Raw genomic sequence first — 17276 nt, forward strand, 5'->3', positions numbered from 1 at the left:
TTGTGTCGATGCTCTAGAGCATGTAATTTGTTAGGTCTCTATATTGTCCCTTATCCTATGTGCATATGAGCAGGAGTTTGTGGCTAAAAGCTTGGTCTGCTGAACCTGCTTGTTAAAGGCATCTTCTACACAGACATTTGATAGTGAATTGCCTATTTAATTTAGTTCCTTTCAGAGGCTGTATAATCAACTTATACACAGCCCAAGTCAAAATTTGCCTTCACCAAGAGAAGGTTGCTTTTCTAAGGTCCCACATGAGCACTCCTCAGTTTGCTTCTGCATGAGAGTTCCGGGCTTGATGTAGCCTACCTCTGAAGCAATTCCTTTTGCCCTGTTTCACTCCAGACCTCCACACTCTGATCACCCAATGCCAACTTGTCCAACTAGACAAAGCTCTCCTTGACTTGGTGACTGCAATCCCATCCTGGTCCTCTCAGTACTTCAGAGATCCCAAATTATGAATATTCCATTGGAAGACCCCACTTATAACAATGCCAACCTTGTAGCCATTACATCTGCTAGGTGTGTTTCTTAGTTGGCAGTTTTTTCCTGCAAAGAGCATTTTTTTATGTTAACCACTTCAATACCAGACACTTTTACCCCCTTCCTGCCCAGGCCAATTTTCAGCTTTCAGCACAGTCAGACTTTGAATGACAATTGCGCGGTCATGCAATACTTTATCCATATGAAATTTTTATCAGTTTTTTTTACACAAACAGAGCTTTCTTTTGGTGGTATTTAAATAGCACTGAGTTTTTATTTTTTGCTAAATAAACAAAAAAAGTCCAAAAAGTTTGAAACAAAACATGTTTTTCTTCCGTTCTGTTATAAAAGTTTGCAAATAAATAATCTTCCTTCATAAATTTAGGCCAAAATGTATTCTGCTACACTTCTTTGGTGAAACTAACCCAAATTAGTGTATATTATTTAGTCTGTAGGAAAGTGATAAGAGCCCACAAACTATGGGATATATATCTGAAAGTTGATCAGTCCTGATGTACCAACTGTCTTTTTTTTGAGGCCCTAAGACTGTACAAATATTCCCCAAATCACCCCTTTTTGGAAAATTGACAGTCCAAGGTATTTAGTAAGGGGCATGGCACATTTTCTTAAGTTGTAATTTTTTATCACAATTTTGTGGAAAATAAAGAAATTTTAAAACATATTTTTTTTTCACTTTTTTTTTAACATACTGTCACCAGTGCAGTACAGCGTCATCATATAACTGGTATATTGGTGAGCAGAGACACTGACTGGTGACAGTATGTAAAAAAAACCATAGTAACACTTTAATACTCTGAGGAGGTGATCAGGATTTTTTTTTTACACATTATGATTGCTTATATCAATCATACTGCTATATAAGCATTTTCACTGAATGAAATAGATTCATTCAGTGTGTATTGTTGTGATTAGCTGTGATTGGCCACAGCTAATTACACGGTACATATGGGCTGTGATTGACCCTGTCTGCACCATGTAATCACTGTGACCAATTACAACTAGCCACACAATTGTACTCAATGAATGGCATGAATCAGTCATTCATTGTTTACAATTGTTATATGATCTGTTGTGATTGGTCACAGCGATCACATGGTACTGGCAGTGGGCCTGTACACTGATCAGTACCATGTGATTGCTGTGACCAATCACATGGTATTGGCAGTGGGCCTGTACACTGATCAGTCATCTGCTGTATCCGCACATATGTATGATGTCCTCCCAGAACAATAGGGCTCCCTCACGGCCGTCATTTAAAAATGGCCTGGGCCAGAAGCAGTTAATGTTGGGGTCAGGTCGGGTAGGGTATTCTCGGGTCACTCAGGGTCTACCTGAAAGCCACAGCCTCTATCCACAAGTCTGAGTCCCTCTTTGTCCTCCCTGTTGGTCCTTTATCTTCTTTGCTATTTATTCTTCTTTCTTATTCTTCCTTTGTTTGTTCTTCTTTTTCATAATAATAATAATAATAATAAAATAAGATTTTTAATGATTTATATGAGTTTTCAAACATGATTAGTGCAGGTGCATAAAATATTTCTAAGGACAAACATATACAGTTGTAAAATCAAAACACATACCTAGATTGTAAGCTTGAAAGAGTAGGGCCCTCTTACCCCTCGTACGCTGTCTGTTTTTGTTGTACTGTGCCATGTATTGTCCCCCCTATTGTACAGCGCTGAGCAAACCCTTTGGCGCTATATAAACTCGATGTAATAAATAATAATAATAATAATAACATACAGCTAAAACAAGATTTGATAGGTGATAGGAGAAAATATTATCATTATTTAATGTAACATTATATTTGAACAAAATCTATAAACATATTAATAAATGTTAATTACCAGTGTCATTTCTTACAGGAAAATCATTGTCGAAGAATAAAGATTCTTGGAGACTGTTACTACTGCGTATCTGGATTAACACAGCCTAAAACAGATCATGCACATTGCTGTGTTGAAATGGGATTGGATATGATTGACACCATTACGTAAGTAACACCATATATAATCATTCTTTTATATTTGTGCATTGAAGTAGGGTATCATTTTGTAGAAAGCAGACGCACTTCCTTCATTTTCAGTACTGCTAGAAACTGTAAATTGCGCCCATGTTTTGCATACAGAGATGAGGCTTGATGTACAAAATGACTTATATATAAAGCAAAATACATTTTAAATATATCAATGAGTCACTATAGTATTGGCTTCTGATAGTTGTATGTAATTATTGTATGAAATAATATTATTCAGTATGAGTTTCTTTTTTTCCACATGCATTTTTTTATATTTTTTTCCACATTGATTTGCAGATCGTGAAAGGGGTTAGGACAATCTCACTTTCAGGGTTCCTTGAGCTTTTTTTTATTGTATTTTAGTATGAAAACATTTGACTGTTTTAGGTGACCCTGGAGTTTCTGCATATCTTAACCACATATGGCAATCCAAATACTATATTGTTTTGAAAAAGTAAACTTTTAACTAGTCATTTCAAAATTACTTATACTCTAGATATATACTGAAGATAAGTAAGTACATTGTACGCAAATCAAGACAGAGGAAATAGAAAGCATCTTGCAGTTAGTGAAGAAGAGTGCCTACTGTATATTCTGCAGCACACACTAGAATCCTAAGGTCAACTTTTAAAACTGTTTTTGGGCTCTATTATAATTAGCCTAGATCAGTGGTACTCAACCTTCCTAATGCCGTGACCCTTTAATACAGTTCCTCATGTTGTGGTGACCCCCAACCATAAAATTATTTATCCAGTAATTGTAATTCATGAGTGTCGTTTTACCTCCAATACTGCTGCTTTCAACACAGTAGCTGCTTTTAACAGAGTAGCTGCTTTCAGCACAGCAGCTGCTTTCTACACAGTAGCTGCTCTTTACACATCGGAAATATGTGTTTTTATCCGATGGTCTTAGGCGACCCCTGTGAAAGGGTTGTTCGACCCCCAAAGGGGTCGTGACCCACAGGTTGAGAACCACTGGCCTAGATATATATTTCATGCATAACAATTGATTGGACTGGATGCTTCATTTTCATGTTGTTTATCTTGCACAGACCCAGACAGATTGCTTATTTCTTTTCTTTACAACTAGAGAAATACATAATATGAGATGATGTAACATTTAAACTTTTTCTGTGGGCAGGTTGACAGAATTCTAAACTTATGTTTCTGTGTTTCTAGAAGGAGGATTTGTGGGAATTTGAGTCTCTTTTCTGTATGGTTTATTGTAGATGTGTAATAAGTCATAAAGCAGATGAATATGCTAAGCAGATCACGCACCTTTTTTTCTGCTCATAAACACATAGCTACAAAAGCTAACAGTTTTCATTAAACGGTTTAACAGCAACATACAGGCTGCATAATAATGGAGGGAGATGTTAGTCATCCATACGCTATGCATTGCCGTTGGTTTCCTTCAGTAGCTGTTAAGAATTTATGTTCTTCCTATGTTTGAATTGACTTCCTCTGGTTAATCTGGTTTCCTTTAGTCCAAGAATTCACTGGCTGTTTTACTGGTTTTCATACTTAATTGGTCTTAGCATTTTAAATACATATACAATAAATTTTAATATGTTACATCTCTCTCTCTCTCTCTCTCTCTCTCTCTCTCTCTCTCTCTCTATATATATATATATATATATATATATATATACACAGCGATATATATATATATATATATATATATATATATATATATATATATATATTTCAAGGTGCCTTACCATATCTCATAATCTGTCTGAATTTTGGTATTTTTGTCCTACTCCTACCTTGTTTAGAACCTTGCCTTTTTTGGTTATCCTACAATATTCTGCTGTGAGTCCGTCCATGCCACAGCACCATTGTGAATCCACCAGAAAATCTGGGTGGGAGTAGTTCCTGGGAGCAGTGAAGTAAAAGAGTTATACAATGAAACCAATATGTACATTTTTTATGTTGTAGTGCCAGTTCTAAACTGTCCTTGTCATGTGAAGAAACATGGAACTTTGCATCCCTGCAAAAAATCTAAACAACCGGCTTGTTGAAGCTTCAACCACCCACTATGACTTCATCTTTTGGTTCATTTTCTCCTATTTACTCTACTCTCTTGCAAGCATCCCATGCAATACAAAATTATCCAGACCTAAAGATGGGTTTTCCTGGCATGTGCAGAGCCTGCAATGCTGAGGGAAAAAAATGAGAAATGTATGAGATGTTTCAAGGAAACAGCTGAAATAAGTAATCAGAAGAAGTGATATAAATGATAAAAGAAATGACAGCCAAAATACTTGCAAAAAGTTAGCCTTTCACTCTAAAAGAAGACAGGTGAATGGGACAGAACCTACACCTATGCTGCTATGCCAGTGGCAGGGGAGTTAGAGCAGTCCTCCAAGGAAGGAGAAGAATGATGAAACTGAAATACTTTTTACATTAGTTTATATTGAAGCAGTTAGGGGGGTGAAGCGTTAAAGTGGAAATAGCAGCCATCTCAGTCTAAGAAAATCAGAAAATACACTGCTCAAAAAAAATTAAAGGAACACTTTTTAATCAGAGTATAGCATCAAGTCAATTAAACTCCTGGGATTTTGATCTGGTCAGTTAAGTAGCAGAGGGGGTTGTTATTCAGTTTCAGCTGCTTTGGTGTTAATGAAATTAATAACACTTCTCTAGATGGACAACAATGAGACGATCACCAAAACGGGAATGGTTTTCAGGTGGAGGCCACTGATATTTTTTCCCCTACTCATCTTTTCTGACTGTTTTTTACTAGTTTTGCATTTGGCTAGGGTCAGTGTCACTACTGGTAGCCTGAGGCAATACCTGGACCCTACAGAGGTTGCACAGGCAGTCCAACTCTTCCAGGATGGGTCATCAATGCTTGCCATTGCCAGAAGGTTTGCTGTGTCCCCCAGCACAGTCTCAAGAGCATGGGGGAGATTCCAGGAGACAGGCAGTTACTCAGCGTGGACTTAGAGATATAAGAGAAGCTCATCAATGAAATAGAGTGGAGAAATGATGTCTATCATGTGAGTGTTTGTTAAGAAATAAACATCTTTCATATTGTACTTAGAGGCGCTTTTCTTCTTTTTTTATGTTTACTCAGAGCCTGCTACAGCTTCAAAAGCTTGCCCTATTACTATATGGACTTGCAACATTGATTTACAACATTGTTACTGACTCTAGGGTTTTTGGACTTCTTTGCACTGATTTCTTTGTTGTTTTATCCTTTGATGAACTTGGGGTGAGCCCATGGCCCCCTGGATGCCCCTGTACCTGCCACCATGAGGAGGTTATTGACCATACCATTGGTGTTGGGCCTGTTGGACATACAGCTGCTGTACATACAATATTAATTTGATCTTACCTTTAATGAAACTCCTGATAAAACAGTATTAACAGGCTGCAAAATGTGTTGAGTTCAGCCATCCCTGCCTCACTGTGATACTAGCATCAGAACAACTTTTGATGCACAAATATAGTAATAGTATAATGTCTGTATTCTATGAAAACTAGAAAGTGATAAAGGGGGAGATGTAATGAATTGAGGTTTCTTAATGTTGTAATATTCAACCTAAACACAAAGATATCCCATGGTTTTATATGGGTATTTTATCCATTATTAGTTGATTTAACAAATGTTCACATAAAATGTTTGGGTTTTTTTTTCTGAATTTTTCCTGTTTTAAAGTTTTTCCTGTATCTAAATGATCTTCTGATTTATTGCAGTAACCTTCTGTTGTGGATGGTACACTTCTTCTAATTTTGTGTTGAATCCCGTGGCCAGATATTCAAAATCTTGAATTGCCTGCAGTTGACTCTTTTTTGTGATTTATTTGCCATCCAAACCTGGCCAGGAAATGTTTGGCTGCAGTTCTCCAAAGCCTCCTCTCTTGAGCGGCCCAATACCATAGGATCGTATTGGTAGTGATATACCTGGACACTCATCTTCTAGATTGTTCACTGCCAAGGCTAGGAAAAGGTTTGAAAATGCCATTGGTGCAGTAGCAATGCCAGGGAAAAACAGCAGAGTTGGTGCTATCAAATACAGAAGTTACATATAATGCAGAGGGAAATTGGGCTAATGCAGGTAAAAGTATTGAAGGTTTATGAAAGAAGTCAAGGTTCTGGACAAATTACTTTGATGATTTTCCATTTTGAAGGACTTATAAAATGTTGAGATCCTTTATGGTTAAAAACTTGCCTAGACTAGGAACAAAGATGAGTAGAATCCAGTCATTTCTCTCAATCTGACACTGGAACATCTGCTCTGGAGGCCACCAGGAAGTCTAAGTATTCCATGAGACAGTCCTACTTGTCTCTGGACATTGGTAGCTTTGTTGTGATACATTAATCTTTCAGGGGCACGTTCCTGAATTCCAGAGTATAACCTCTTGATCCTACATATTGTCTGCCCAAAGTCCTGAAGTGTTTCAATTTTGTTCCCACGGGGAAGGACTGAGCAAACCTCACATTGGAATGATGTTTCCTCCTGATGTGATTAAGAATAAGTAGAAGATTTGGCTTTGTTAGCCTTCATTGTAAAAAGCTTCCTGTTTATTCATTGCCGGACTTCAGAAGATGGTGACCTATAGTTGTACCCTGTGCCTGAAGGTCAGCTTGAATTTGTCTGGAAGTTGAATGAGGTTCTTTAGCCACCATTTGAACAATCCTTCATTGCAATCTTTGATCAATGTTCACTTTAGACCATGTGTAGGGTGTTTAGCTGTAAAGTTTTCGACAATGGTGTGCAAAGTGGATACAGTAACATTAAGATCTCTGGAGATGGACTTGAAACCTTGAGATCGTCTATGCTTTTCCACAATTTTTGTTCTCAGATCCTCAGACAACTCTTTACTGCTCTTTCTCTTCCCCATGTTCTCTTGTGTGGCACACTGAGACACACAGCAGAAAGGGGGAGTACATTTTTTGACATTTTAACTGGTTGTTGGTGTGATTTCTATATTGTCAGCACCTGTTAATTGATACAGGTGAGTTGAATTACAAATTACAGGAGCATCACAAACTTGGAATGCAATTATTTCTTACAATTTTGAGAAAGTGCCAGTAATTTTGTCCAGTCCAATTTTGGGGGTTGGCATGGAATGTGTCAGATTTGGCTTTTTGTTTCTCCACTTTTTGGTGTCATACCTATACAAATGAAAGAAAATAACATGAGAATGCCTAAACATTTGTAATTGAAACAGTTTTCTGGGCAAAGTGGTACATTATCTAACAGAAATGCCTGCCTTTACACTCACATGAACTTTAATGGCATCCCAGTCTTAGTTCGTAGGGTTCAATATTCAGTTGGCCCACCCTTTGCAGCTATAACAGCTTCAGCTCTTCTGGGGTGGCTGTCCACAAGGTTTAGGAGTGTGTCTATGGGAATGTTTGAACATTCTTCCAGAAGTGCATTTGTGAGGTCAGGCACTGATGTTGAACGAGAAGGCCTGGCTCTCAGTCTCTGCTCTAATTCATTCCAACAGTGTTCTATCGGGTTGAGGTCAGGACTCTGTGCAAGCCAGTCAAGTTCCTCCACCCCAAACTTGCTCATCCATGTCTTTATGGACCTTTCTTTGTGCACTGGTGCGCAGTCAAGTTGAAACTGGAAGGGGTCATCTCCAAATTGTTCCCACAAAGTTGGGAGAATGAAATTGTCCAAAATGTCTTGGTATGCTGACTCCTTAAGAGTTCCCTGGAACCTGAGCCCAAGCCAAACCCATAAAAAGCAACCTCGCACCTTAATCCCCCTTCACCAAACATTACACTTGGCACAATGCAGTCAGGCAAGTAAAGTTCTCCTGAAAACCTCCAAACCCAGACACATCCATCAAATTTCTGTCAGGGAGCGAGGAGCCAGACACACAAGGAGGTGAAATTAAAGGTAGGTTTATAAATATAAAAATAAGACAAGAGTCTATGCAAGTTCAACAACGGAAATCGTAGCCAAAGCTAGGGTCAAGAGCCAGGAAGAATGGTCGCCAGAGCCGGGATCAGGAGCCAGGAAGAATGGTCGCCAGAGCCAGGATCAGGAGCCAGGAAGAATGGTCACCAGAGCCGGGGTCAGAAGCCAGGAGGAGTCTTAGCCAAAGCTGAGTCGGTATCCAGGAAAGCAATGAGTAGCTAAACAGGAGCTTGCAGTTGTGCAACAGACAGGACATGAATGCAATGGACAGCTACAAACAGCAGACTTATATGTGATAAGCCGCCACCTCCTGGGGGAGGAGCCGCAGAGGGCTGAAAGCATAAAGGATCTCACAATGCTTTGCAGACACGTAAGATGGATGCCAGCACATGGAGCAGCACAAGGTCTGAGGAAAGGTAGGACCTTGACAATTTCCAGACAGAGAAGCATGATTTGTCACTCCAGAGAACACATCTCCAATGCTCTAGAGTTCAGTGGTGGTGTGCTTTACACCACTGCATCCGACTTTGCACTTGGTGATGCAAGACTTGGATGCAGCTGCTCGGCCATTCCATGAAGCTCTCTACACACTGTTGTTGTGCTAATCTGAAGGTCACATGAAGTTTGGAGGTCTTTAGCAAATGACTGTCATTTTACATGGCTTACCACTTCATGGCTGAGTTTCTATTGTTCCCAGCTGCTTCCACTTTGTTATAATACCACTAACAGTTGACCGTGGAATATTTAGTAGCAAGTACATTTCATGGGTGGACTTATTGCACAAGTGGCAACCTATCACAGTACCACGCTTGCATTCACTGTGTTCCTGAGAGCGACCCATTCTTTCACAAATGTTTGTAGAAACAGTCTGCATGCCTAGGTGTTGATTTTATACACCTGTGGCCATGGAGGTGATTGGAACACCTGAATCCAATGATTTGGAGGGGTGTCCTAATACTTTTGGCAATATAGATTATATACATACACACCTCTTTTGAAAAGTAAGATTTGAATCAATATCTTATTGAACACAAGAACATTTTCCAAAATTTGGACAAAACTGAGTTTATAGAACATTTGTTTAGCTCGTTACATGAGGTTGGTTTTACTCAAATTAGTTGATGCGAAAATGAATACACCCCTCAACAAACACTACTAAATCTAGTATTTTGTATGACCTCCATGATTTGTAAGCACAGCACCAAGTCTTCTAGGTATAGAATGAACAAGTTGGCAACATACTGCAACCTCTATCTTATTCCATTCTTCAAGAACAACCTCTTTTAGTGCCTGGATACTGGATGGAGAATGATGCTGAACTTGTCTCTTCAGAATTCCACATAGGTGTTCGATTGGGTTCAGATCAGGAGACATACAGTACTTGGCCACTGAACCACTTTCACCCTGTTCTTCTTCGGAAATGCAACAGTGGCCTTAGATGTGTGTTTTGGATCATTGTCATGTTGGAAAAGTGCACGATGACCAAAGGCACAGAGTGTAATGCAGCTCCCCGACACCAACAGCACTCATACAGCCCCACAGAAGGATACTGTCATTACCATATTTCACTGTAGGCACCATGCATTTTTATTTGTACTCCTCACCTTTTCAACACCATACAGTTTTGGAGCCATCAGTTCCAAAAACATTTATCTTGGTCTCATCCCTCCAGAGTACAGAGTCCCAGTAGTCTTCTTCTTTTTTCAGCATGCGCCCTGACAAACTCTAGGTGGGCATTTTTGTGCATAGGCTTTAGGAGAGGATTCCTTTGTGGACGACACACATGCATGACATTCCTCTGCAGTATACGTCGTATTGTGTCACCCCAGTTTGGCTTTCTACTTCTTTAGCTAACTGCAGTGAACTTGCATGGCGATTTTCTTCAACCCTTCTCATCAGAAGATGCTCCTGTCGAGGTGTTAACTTCCCTGGAAGGCCTGGATGTCTCTGTTTGATGGTTGCAGTTCCATTTTTGTTAACTGTTTGTATCACTTTTGCTACAGTATTATGACTGATAAAGAGAGCTTTGCTGATCTTCTTGTAGCCTTCACCTTTCTTGTGTAAAGAAATTATTTTCTTTCTCAGGCCTTGTAACATTTGTCTTCCATGTGGTGCCATTGCTGACAGCATGAAATGCGAAGGGGTTTTCTTTGTTAACCACTTCAAGTCCGGACACTTTAACCCCCTTCCTGTCCAGGTGAATTTTCAGCTTTCAGTGCTATCACACTTTGAATGACAATTGCGCGGTCATGCAACACTGAACCCATATGAATTTTTTAGCATTTTGTTTGAGACAGATAAAGCTTTATTTTGATGGTATTTATTCACCACTTGAATTTTTTTTTTTTTTGCTATGTAAATGAAAATGTCCAAAAACTTTGAAAAAAAGCGTATTTCATCATAAAGCTTGGCCAAAATGTATTCCGTTATCTTTTTAGTAAAAAAAAATAACCCAAATTAGTTTATAACCAAAAATTATAATTTTTAAACTTTTTTTTACATTTATTTTTTTTTTATATTATTATTTATGGTTTGTTTTTTTACATACTGTCACCCTAGCAGTATAGTGTCACCATGGTGACACTGTACTACTTGTGGGAGGGTGATGAATTTTTTTTTTTTTTTACACTGATTGCTTTTACACCCATAAAGGCTGTAAAAGCAATAATTTCTCCTTCGCTCTGGCTGCATTCTTGCAGCCATTGAGAACTACTGTGTGAGCTGTGAGTGGTCATAGCTTGTCACATGGTACAAGGCTGTTGTGAATAGCCTTGTACCATGTGACCTCTGTGATCATTCACAGATTTCACACGTAGTAAGCAATGATGTCAGAAGTGACATCTTGTTTACTACTCTGCATGTTATCACTGATTGACCAATCAGTGATCACATGATCCTGACCTCGCACAGAGGTCCCGTATGACGATCGGCATTCCACTGTGTCCGGAGGACACAGCAGGCACTGGATCGCGGTGCTGCGAGCTCCCAGGGTGCATGCACAAGCAGGGGGCGGGGAGGCCGTTTATAAACAGCCACCCGACCCTGCACTGCCACCGTCCAGCCCTTTATATAATGTCATTCTGATAAGCTCTCAAAATCAAATTCCTAAATTCCCTGATATAATTGTCAATAACTTTCTTGAAGATTGGTCTATACCACACTTTGTTGTTTACAATTTGTATACACATCTGTTCGTATTGTGGGAGATCTTGAATTACCAAGTTTTCCCCTTTGCCCGCTGGTTTAATGACTATATTTGTGTTCATCTGTAAAGAGGTAAATGCCTTTATGTGGGATAATGACAAATTGTCTGTTTTGGTATTTTTCCATACAACCTTCTGAAGATCCTTCGTGGTTTGTTGTATGAAGGCCCAAATATTGGGATTGTTACTTAACACTGGGAATGTTCCTGATTTTGTTTTTTATCTATGGGGAGGGGGGAACAAGGGGTCACAGGGGGACGCATCATCCCTCTGTGTACCATCAAGGTCCACTTGACCCTCTTCCCACAATTCCATAAGATCTTGCATTGCTCGCAAATCATTAAATGTAAGATTAGTAAATGCAGAATTTCCACTGGGCTGAGATCGGTTTCTATCATTGGGTTTATCATAGAGAACCTTGAACGTTAAACGTCTAGCAAATAAATGTATATCTTTTATGATTTCAAAACGATCTACATTAGAGTCTGGACAAAAGGTTAAGCCCTGTTGTAGTACCTGAGTTTCCTCCATTTGAACCGACACGGGGATTTTCCATGATATTTTTTGCTTGAATCGGGAGTGTTGGTTGCTAAAAAAAATAGGTGCAACTTTAGTGTCAACTAGTGCAGAGTTTGGATTTGGTACCAAGTTCAGATCACTCACTCTGGATGGCATAAGTGTGGATAGGGAAGACGAGGGAAGCAACGATAAATTAGAAGAGGTACATACATTACCCAAGTGAGAGGTAGAATTACCTGATGACATTTTTTGATAAGAAGAATAAGGGTTGTGAGAACGTGATTGTGCTTGTTTAGGACGTACAGATGGTTATATCAAATAATAATATCAAAAATAGCAAAATTAACAATAATTAAATATAGTCAAACAGTCATCATATAGAAATCTGGTGTGATATAACGCCTATTTATCTAGAAAATTAAAAAAAGATGAATGGTTGATCATCAGTATATTGCATTACATCCCCAATATAATTATACAAAAGAGAGTGATTTGTGGGATTTTGAAGGTGCGTGACAATAATCCAACAAGTTTTTGTAAAAAAGTTTTTTACCAATTTATTACAATAGAGTTACATTAGATACAAGTGGTTACAATGGACTTGACAAACACAACATGCTTGACTGTTTCCTGCAGTGCACAGATCTTCCCTACATGTTTCGCAGAGACAGGCTATCTGCAATACAGTCTACAGTTGTATCAAAAATATTGATCAATCAGACATACAGTAATTATACCATATACATCAGACTAGAACAATTTAAGTATTCCAAAAAGATTAATTGTCCAGAAATTATGAGCCCCCCGCTTACCCTTAGGACTATACTGCCAACATCATTCAATAAAACAAGGGCAAACAATTGCTGAATCAAAGGCCCAGACGTCTGTGTGATCACAGAAGGCATATAAAGGACCACGCACCTACAAAATCCCATAACTCACTCTCGTTTGTATAATTACATTGGGGATGTGCTGCAATATACTGATGGTCAAACATTCATAATTTTTTCAATTTTCCACATAATGGTGTGTCTAAGGCATTGAGAACTTCACTAACAGCACTGAAGATAAACTAATATAAAAATCTGTAGAATGAGAAGCAAAACATTACATTTCAGATTTGTAAATTGTGATCAATGGCCCAGCTTGCACTCTAGTGTCCTTCATTGCAATAAACTTTATAATTTGATGTACATACTGATTTTGGTTTTTATTTTGTGCATTTATAGTCTGGTGGATGAAAGAATGGTTCACCATTTGCAATATGCTGCAGTGGTTGGCAGTAATGTTCTACTGTTTTGCCATTGTTGGTAGAAGAACTTGTCCAGCCTTACACAATCTTTGTAATGTGGAAGATCCCTTGAATTAAGTTTTAGATCTAAGGGAATCCCTAATAAAAGCAAATATTTGTACATCTCAGTAAGTTGCTGCTGTATTAATAAATGAAACAATAAAGAATGTGACATTCTTAGCATTTTCAACACCGAGGATGGACCTTTTTTAACATCCCTCTGCTCTACAAACCAAAATTGCTCTCAGTAATACTTTTGAAATGAAACAAATAGTAAACACCAGAAAAGAAACCCAAAAAGAGAACGTGAAAATTTAGTGCCTCATTACATTTGTATTTGGTGAAAAAAATGCCACCTTACAATAATAGTTAGTGAAAAAAATCTACCTTATGTTAGTTGTCAGTCTCATGTCAGTTTATGGTTTCAACCACTGAGTGAAGGGAAATATGGTAGAGAAAGGATGCTCTAAACTGTTTGTGAGCACTCATGAATATAACCCACTTAGATTTAAGACCCCATTCACACTTGCAAGTGGGCCATTTGTGATTAGCTATGGGAGACCCAGCAGGGTTCCTTGTGATTATCAGGGGGGGATGGGATACTCATTGACAACAATGGGAGGCTGTAATCGATCAAATCTATTAGTGGTCAATTACATGTAATCACTCATGCAGCCATTATCTGCAGATGATGCAGACATGTCCAGGGATGTTCCTACACAAAAGTCATCAGCCTCCCATTGCTTCCAAGGGGCATTCTCACCTGCAGATACTTTAACTGCATACAACAACACTGGGTCTCCTGCAGCTAATCACAAACAACCCTAATAACAAGTGTGAATGAGGCCTAAAAAATAACTTTAATAACTACGCTGCAATCTCCTCCAGTAGATAAGCAACAACTTAATGTCTCTCTTAAACTAATAGTATTTTTTAGAGATTTGTGGTGGAAAAAATAGAATATGATAAAAATATAACAATATACGACAGGTGAGGAAAGTATAGCTACCCCCAGTCCATGGATATACAGTATTACATAGCTGTGCCTGTGTGATGGGGAATGGTGACTCAACCTTTTTTTTAACAGTGATTAGTACATACATGATGTGGGAAGGTGGATCTAACAGGGGTCGTAGAAAAAGAGTTTTTCTTTTCTTGTTCTTCAATTGAGTACTATATGGAAAATGATTACAATATGTTGGAGATAAAGGGAATTACTTCATTTACAATAATTTGGGAGGATCTTCTTTATAAAGAAGTGCTAAAGTTGCAAGGATCTACTCTGAAAACAACAGAATTTTTATTGATTTATTCAACTGTATGGAAATGATTCTTTAAAGTAATTTTAACAGTTACATGAGGAATTCTCTTTGCTTACGCAAATGTTTAACCAGTATTTACTATAGCACCAGGCAATAAGTTCTCAAGGGAAGCTAACATCTATGATACACTTGAAGATCGGTAACAGAGGATGTGGTGGTATTTGATACAAAGGGCATTCTCTCATTTGTATATAATGTTTTAATTCATGAGTATTTGATGAAATATCCTATCTAATGTAGAGAGGAATAGTCTTGAGACATAGGGGGCATAGAAACAGATGATTGGATAGAGACATTGGGAGTGATTCTCAATGTCAGACCCCCCCGAGAGTGACTCAGCTGTATATTGTCCATATGTGAAGAAAGAGCCTGTTGCTTGCCAGGAAGAGAGGTTGTCCATTCGGGCTACAGAGAGAGAGAAGCCTCAAGAAGTTCAGCACCTCAAACAGCAGTTCCCTGTGTAGAGAAAGCTCAGTCCAGTGTGGACAGTGTCAGGCCAAAAGCTCCTGCTCAGTCTCAAGTGACTTCGTTTGTCCCATTCCAAGGAGGAGGCCATCATCTAGGTGGTGCCAACGTTCCTGCAGCTTCATTCGAAGATGACCTGCAATGTGCCACGGCTCAAGAGCCTTTACACAGTCCAGAACATTCTAAGCCAAAGAAATCAAAGACGGATAATGAGTCAGAGTCTCTAGGCAGAGAGCCTATTGTGTGCCACCTGGATTTGGAGCAGAATGCGCGTGCCAATAATCAGGATCTATCTGATGATTTTTTTGAGGTCACAGTAGATGATGTGAGAAGGAGGTTTGCTGAACTCAAAAATGAAAGACATCGTCTGGAGGAAGCCCCTAATGACTAAAGCTTTAGGGGAAGCACAGCTGAAGGAAAAACTGGAGAGATACCCAAAGGTTTTCCTTCGAGTTGTCTTCCCAGATTGATTCATCTTGCAGGGGTTTTTCCAAGTGACAGAAACCATTGGAGCAGTGAGGGAGTTTGTTCAGAGCCACCTACAAGAACCAGAGATTCCATTTTATCTGTTTATCACTCCCCCACGAACAGAGCTGAAAGATGACTCCGAGACTCTCTTCCAGTCTATATCAAGCTTCCCCAGCTTCGTGATAGAGCTGCACAACCTTTGATCAGTATTGGATGAACATACTATATCTATACATACTATATACCCCACCCCCTGCTAACTTACCGACCTCCTCCACTCTTCCTACCACTCCATCCCCCACAGCTATCTCCTCCTGTGCCACCATCCCCTCCCTCCTAGATTGTAAGCTCGAAAGAGCAGGGCCCTCGATCCCCTCATGTTTTGCATTGTATTGATATTGTTCTGTCACATGTTCTGTCCCCCTCTGTAATGTACAGCGGTGAGCAAACTATTGGCGCTTTATAAATACTGTATAATAATAATAATAATAATGTCATGATGCCCCAAAATAAACATTCATGGATTGCATACAGTATAATACTTGTTTTAAAAATAGAAAAAAAAAAATTAAAATAGCATAAACATGTTGGATAACATCTTTCTAATGTCTTATCAACTTAGGACATCTCTAAATAAGATGAACCAAATCTCCTGGGGACTAACCACATCTAGTACAATTAGAGCTATTAAAGGGAATAGGGAGTTCTATATGACATATGGACAATATACAGCTGGCAAAATATACTGTGGACAGATGAAACCAAGATTGAGTTGTTTGGGAAAGAACACACAACACTATGTGTGGAGAAAAAAAGGCACAGCACACCAACATCAAAACCTCATCCCCACTGTAAAACATGGCGGAGGAAGCATCGTGGTTTGGGGCTGCTTTGCTGCCTCAGGGCCTGGACGGATTGTTGTCATTGATGGGAAAATGAATTCCAGAGTTTATCAAGACATTTTGCAGGAAAACGTACGACCATCTGTCCGCCAACTGAAGCTCCGCAGAGGATGGGTGATGCAACAGGACAACGACCCAAAGCATACAAGTAATTCAACAAAACAATGGCTGCAACAGCACAGAATACGCCTTCTGGAGTGGCCCAGTCAGAGTCCTGACCTCAACCCGATTGAAATGCTGTGGCATGACCTTAAGAGATCGATTCACACCAGACATCCCAAGAATATTGCTACACTGAAACAGTTTTGTGAAGAGGAGTGGTCCAAAATTACTCCAGATTGTTGTGCAGGTCGGACCTGCAACTACAGGAAACGTTTGGTTGAGGTTATTGTTGCCAAAGGAGGGTCACTATAACTATTAAGTCCAAAGGTTCACATACTTTTTCCTCCCTGCACTGTGAATGTTCACATGTTATGTGCAATTAAACCATGGCAACATGTTATGTTTGTGTAATATTATGTTCAGCAGACTGTGTGTTGTGACTTAGATGACATTCAGAGCACATTTTATGCCCAATTCATACAAAACTCCATGTAATCCCAAGGGGTTCACATACTTTTTCTTGCAACTGTATGGCTGGGGGTTGCCCTCTGATAACTGATTGGGGCTGGGTATCATCACTGGTTGCTAAGGTCACAGTCGGTG

The 17276-nt window shown here is 39.1% G+C and overlaps 1 protein-coding gene across 1 annotated transcript in view; it reads left to right on the forward strand.

Annotated features, from left to right (window-relative positions):
* The window catches only part of ADCY1 (adenylate cyclase 1), a 380962-nt gene that overhangs the window by 220724 nt on the left and 142962 nt on the right, over positions 1-17276 (forward strand). Inside the window, exon 5 of the mRNA XM_089669441.1 lies at positions 2367-2494. Within this exon, the coding sequence (XP_089525567.1) occupies positions 2367-2494 (128 nt within the window). The remainder of the gene's footprint in view (positions 1-2366; positions 2495-17276) is intronic.

The sequence above is a fragment of the Staurois parvus genome, unplaced genomic scaffold, assembly GCF_062004578.1.
Source record: "Staurois parvus isolate SC_StPar_1 unplaced genomic scaffold, SC_StPar_1.0 ptg000077l, whole genome shotgun sequence".
Classification (NCBI taxonomy): Eukaryota; Metazoa; Chordata; class Amphibia; order Anura; family Ranidae; genus Staurois; species Staurois parvus.